The sequence below is a fragment of the Melopsittacus undulatus genome, chromosome 4 (assembly GCF_012275295.1).
Source record: "Melopsittacus undulatus isolate bMelUnd1 chromosome 4, bMelUnd1.mat.Z, whole genome shotgun sequence".
NCBI lineage: Eukaryota > Metazoa > Chordata > Aves > Psittaciformes > Psittaculidae > Melopsittacus > Melopsittacus undulatus.
Genome location: NC_047530.1, coordinates 71,262,444 through 71,268,443, shown reverse-complemented (window position 1 = coordinate 71,268,443; position 6,000 = coordinate 71,262,444). Strand labels below are relative to the sequence as shown.

The 6,000-nt window shown below is 37.5% G+C and overlaps 1 protein-coding gene across 1 annotated transcript in view; it reads right to left on the bottom strand.

Moving 5' to 3' along the window:
* Positions 1 to 922: 922 nt before the first annotated feature.
* The window catches only part of PTEN (phosphatase and tensin homolog), a 48,448-nt gene continuing 43,370 nt past the window's right edge, over positions 923 to 6,000 (bottom strand). Inside the window, exons 8-9 of the mRNA XM_034062600.1 lie at positions 5,427 to 5,651; positions 923 to 4,484 (exon numbers count right to left, since the gene is read on the bottom strand). Of these exons, the coding sequence (XP_033918491.1) occupies positions 4,299 to 4,484; positions 5,427 to 5,651 (411 nt within the window). The 3' untranslated portion in view covers positions 923 to 4,298. The remainder of the gene's footprint in view (positions 4,485 to 5,426; positions 5,652 to 6,000) is intronic.

Genomic DNA, 6,000 nt, shown 5'->3' with positions numbered 1-6,000 from the left:
CATGTGTTAGCAGACTGAGTAGTACTGCTTGCTGTTTTATTAAAAGGGTGTAAATCCCACAACTCTGTCATCCACTTGAAAGAGCCAGACACAGCTGGCAAAATTCACTGCCATAAAGCACCAAAACTACTTTCCACTTCTGCACTGAAGAGAACTGGTCACAGGATCACACTTCTACTTTATCAGCACATTTTTTTGCAAACACTCAGCCAGGTGTGATACAGAGCTGATGCTATCACCAGCAGGAAGGAAGGAATAACAAATTACATAAAGTAACCTCATTCATGGGGTGCAGACCACCCCCCTGATTCCTCACCATCACTAGAAGCACAAAGGCTATCCACTGAGCTATTAGTCTCCCTTTCCTAGAGGCACGAAGGGTAACCCTAACACAAAAGGGGAACCTCACATATATTTTAAGTGCCGCTTGAAAACAGATGAGGAGCAAAAATAGAACCCCAAACTTCATACTCGATATACATGTTGAGCGTCCTTTTCCCACTGGGGAAAAATGCATCTCATTGCCAATTTAAAGCTATTTTAGGGAAAGACTTCTCAGGTTGTATTCACATCTCATTTTTCTGGAGATGCACTGGTCGACATTAAAATTAAGGTAAAGGGCATTTTTTCAAGAGTTCTTGGAGACTAAATATGGTTTAGTTCCACAGGAAAGTAGTCCTGCATCTCACTGTGGCAGCATCACAGTAAAGGGCTTGATCTCCCTGCACACAATCTGCACTTCCAATGCCTACGTTTGTTTAAAGCTTCTGAACATAAAATTTTAAGCTGTAACTCCTTTAAAATCCCTTGACACAAAAGAGCATCCTTTGCTCTAATGACCATGCTTAAAATTTTACTGCTTACAAGCAAAATATTTTAGCTGTTTCCATACTCAGAATACTCGAATAAAACCACCACACAGTGACAAGAATGAGACTTTAATCAGTTTTAAGTGGAGTTTTAACACTAAGAGATAAAGGGTTGTTAAACACAATAACAAACGGACATCTGATTTGTATGAGGCATTATCCTGTACATGTCATACTTGGGTTTTGTGTATTCTCAGTTACACACAGAGCCACTGTTGCACAGCACAATAGTATTTGAAGAGGCTGAATCAGAGTAAGGCTGCTTAACAGACTGATTTTTTTTTTTAGTATCTATATATATATATGCTATATGAAAACAGACTGAAAATTTGAACCGGCAGAGAAAGGCAGCTCTGCCAAACACTGCAGTTGGAGCCCCTTTTAGTGCACAGTTCCACCCCATCCATCTGCATGCATGACACTTTCTAACAGTATTTAAAAGGTAAACGAGGCACTTCGTGGCAACCGCAGGCATCGTTAACATATTGCACACATTTGCTATGACTAAACATGGAACTTGCACACTAACATCCTATTTTTTTAGTATTTTTCTTTTTTTTTGAAAGCTGAAACATTTGATGCTGCATGTAAACTCCACTTCAGTTTACGATGTATGTATGCCACAGGAACAAATCCAGAAGCTATTTATACAACTGCCCTTTAATAGCTGTGGCAAATAGTTTGAGTGGGGCTACCAATGACTAGGGGATGCTTCAGGGCCTCACAGCAAGCTCTTACCAAAGTGATGCCTTCAAGTAGTTTCAGACGTGTAAGCTGTTGCACATCCAAAAAGGTTTAAGCATACAGTCCAGAAACTCAAGGAAAGATTACCTACAGAATGCAGTTCAAGCTAATTATGGATATTGTCATAAATAAAGTTTTAATAAGGACTCAAAAACCTTTCAGTCATAGTAATTCTTGTCAACTTCTATGGGGGTGGTAACTGAAATAAAGTATAGGATAGTATGTATAATATATATATTTATATATATAATATATATATAATGCCATTTTTCCATTTCCAATGACTACACCATAAAATGTAAGCAAGGCTGCTCAAAGACATCGAAACATTCAAAAAAAATCAAAACCCTCATTCCAACCTTCACATTCCAAAGGAAAAATAACAGTGCAAAAGCCCATTGCATCATGATTTCCAATCTGGCCCTCAGTGTTACATAGCAGAACCGCACCAACTCAATTTTTACTATCCAAAGTGGGACACGCAGCAGTGTCAATATCTGAATACTTTTAAAGCAAAACCATTTTTGTTTATTAGCCAACACAAATTTTCAACTGTAAAAAACAGACAATATGAAACATGATTTGAAGGGTAAGAGTTAAACATCACGTCCCAAAGTAACCACCTCCTGCTTGTCGATAACAGTGGGAATAATGAGCGCTGGAACCAGCAATCTTGAACCATTAAACTACTGAAGTGTAATTAAACCTATAAGAAAAAAATTATCGGCTTTGTTAGAAGCTAGAATCATAAATCTGATGAGCAAAACTGGCCAATAGATACCAAAAAAAAAAAAAAAAAGAGGCATTTTATACCTCTGTTTACCAATAATAATTACTGGAAATCCTGCCTTGTCTCATTCAAATTCTTACCATTAATGCTGTTGTACAGGGCCCTTACAGATTCCACACACAATTATCTAGGTGAGAACACAGCTAACGAACTTCAATGTCAGCACCAGTAAGTTAAAGGGGGGGGTTGTATTATGTCCTAAAAAACAGAGTTAATTTAGGGACAGGTATTCATGGCATACTTTATAGAGAACAGTTTTGTCAGCTACTTCACATTTGTATGCAACAGTAGTAGTTGTACTCTTAACTCATCTGCAGTCTGGGCATGTCAATTAAACACTGAAAGTGAATCTCAAGCCCGATTCCTGGCTATATCCCTATGAAAAAATACAATACTCCCAGTTTAGGAATCTAATTTGTTGGGTGGTTTGTAATTTTGGTGTTGGGTTGATGGTTTTTTAATAGCAAACCATATATTTGGGACAAGCTCTGCTTTTCAGAAGTATGCATCTTCACGTATGCACAGCGTTGAGAATTTATTGCAGCACTGGTTTCCTCTATATTGTGTATAATGTCTGTTTTTACAACAGGTACTGAGTATTCAAGTAAAATTCCGTAACAGTTAATGACGGGGTTTTTTTAAAAGTGTGCAAAACTGCAAAACTCATTGTAATAGAATGTGTAAGGTCAAAGGGGCAGAACAGCTGACAGAGGTTTGATTGAATAAATGCATCATAAATCTTCAAAACAAACATTAACCTGGAGCATCTCCAATCGAAATTTCCTGTGCACCATTACAAAACATTTTTATATTAATGAGAAAGAAAAGCTTGCAAGGCAGCACATGAAGTATTCACAGCAGGAATATGATTGAAAAACTAATAATATAAATGTAAGATGTTGACTGATGTATGCACTAATAGCATCAGACTTTTAGCACTGGCCTTGATTACACAGGAGATGGAGCAGCCATTACAATCCATAAAAAAACCAATTAATAAATCATTGTCAAATTTTGTAACAATTTGTTTCAAGCCCATATTTTAGTTGATAGCCTCCACATTTGTATGGTTAAGTCATTGTTGCTGTGTTTCCTTTCTGTGACCCCAATAATTTTTCTCCCTTCATTTGCGGGTCTTTAGGATGTTGCGAAGGTTCATTCCTGTACCCCTATACAGAATCACTCTCTCTAGCTGCCTTTTCTAGCACCATTACACTTAAAAAAATAAAACGCACAAACAACAAGCAGTGACAGCGGCGACTCTTCCATTGTCCAGGATGAATTATGGTAGCATGCTAAAGAAAGATGCATGTAAATAGCCAGATATGGTACACGGGCCAAGCTCCAGAGGACTATATTCCTTTCTGAGCATTACTTTCCATCCCCCATCCAAAATACATACATTAGAATGCAGTAAAACCTTCTAGAAACATTTCTTAGCCAACTGTAGACTTTTCTGTTGCCACACAAGTGCAAAAAAAGGGGCAGGATGTGAACCTGTATATTTTTGAAACTTCGTTTGGTGACAGAACACAAAAGGAAAAATTCCTACGTATACACATTAGGTCTGTCTCCACTTTTATAAAACTGGAATAAAATGGGAAAGTGCCATGTTTATAGTTCCTAATTGAAGTTTTAATGTCCTTTTGACACAAAAAGGTATATACATATAAGAGCTACGTAACCTTTTTTTCCCCCCAACTGGACAAGTGTCAAACCCTGTAGATTTATAGGGCAAAACAAGATTGGTCAGGAAAGAATTGTTCCTATAATTGGTAATCTGACACTATGTCCTTTTGCCATTTAAAAAGGTCCTTTTTCAGTTTATTCAAGTTTGTCACTCTTCGTGGTTGGTTTTTTTTTGTATGTTTTTTTATCTCTGATAAAAAAAATATTCAGACTTTTGTAATCTGCGTATGCTGATCTTCATCAAAAGGTTCATTCTCTGGATCAGAGTCAGTGGTGTCAGAGTATCTATAATGATCAGGTTCATTGTCACTAACATCTGGTGTTACAGAAGTTGAACTGCTAGCCTCTGGGTTTGATGGCTCTTCTACTGTTTTTGTGAAAAATAGCTTTACCTGGGAAAGAAAAAAAAACATTTAAAAAGGGAATCTGGACTTCAAACAAGCACAGGTAACAATGCAATTTTTAACAGTGTGGCTCCTCTCCCTACACTGAATCACACACATGCTCCTCTCTCTACTCTGGAAGAAAGAAAGAATGGGCTCTTCTGAGGGTACCCAGCCTCTTAAACTACCACCCACGACAAAATTAGGAACTAGCAAAGCAGCAGGTTTTCCAAGCCCAGCTGAGGGAGTTCTGCAGATCTGCACCAGTTACCCTTGAGTTTACAGCAGTAGAACATACCACTGCAGTGGTCCATGCCATATTGAGCTTTTTGACCACCCCCACCTTCTAGACCTCTGCAATCACAGAGATTCCAGTAAGTGTGCACAGGAATGAACAAAACATTCTTTAACTGGTGACTTGTGTGTGCTTTAGAAGTCTGATCCAAGCAACATTCCAAAAAAGCAACTATGACCATCACTGCCAAATGAGCACTGCTGAGCTCAAACTGATATTTCATGAGCAAGTTAGAAAATGCTAAAATTCTTAAAAATGCCTTTTCAATTTTTAAAAACAGGGCTCACAATGGCTCGTATGCCTCAAAGCTCAACTTGTATGTTAAAACATTCCCAAGAAGCAAGTATCTCTGCAAATCAACTTGGGAATTACTGTGTAAAGAACAGAGCTGCAATGCAGCTCGTACAGGAAAGATACTACCTGGGTCTCCTACTACTAGTCTCTAATGGCTTGGATAAAAATCTGAAACAACTGGAAAACTTTACTTCCATTCTCTCAGTATCTACTGACTTCCCAAAAAGCAGATAAACTTACAAAGTTATAAGCTTTGCTAAGTTGTGGCCATACTAACACATGCATTCTTGCCTACATAAGGCAAAACAGACAGATAACATCATGCAGCATTTCAGTTTTGTTTACACATACGATATACTGACCTTGAAGTTTGGAGAGAAATATCTGTTGGCTTTGTCTTTATTTGCTTTGTCTAGATCATTTTTTGTTAATGTAAGGATTAAATATTCCTTATCATTATCTGAGCGCTCCGTACTGAAAATACCATCAAGTTCCTGATCTGCAACTAGACTTCCATTTTCTACTTTGTCTGAATTTTCATCCAGTCCTATGAAGAATGTATTTACCCAAAAGTGAAACATTTTGTCCTGGGGGAGGAAGAAGACAAAGAACAAGCTTGCTTCAGTATACACTAATGGCACATTAATTAGACTAGTATCATCATCTGGTCAAAACCAAATCTGTAACATCAGACAAAATTTGTTCGGACAACAGTACATCACTGGTTACATTGCATGCGAAGGCATTTTCAACAAGTTACCCAGATGGTACACAAAACTCTGCATTAATCAAACCCAATTTTAACCAATTAAGCTTTCAGAAGTCACTCCTTAGAGAAATTTGGTTTTAAAACAATCTATCATACCTATAAAAAAATGCAGATGACAAATTAAACAAATTTGTAATCATAAGGCATGAAGAGATTTTTTTTGCTCA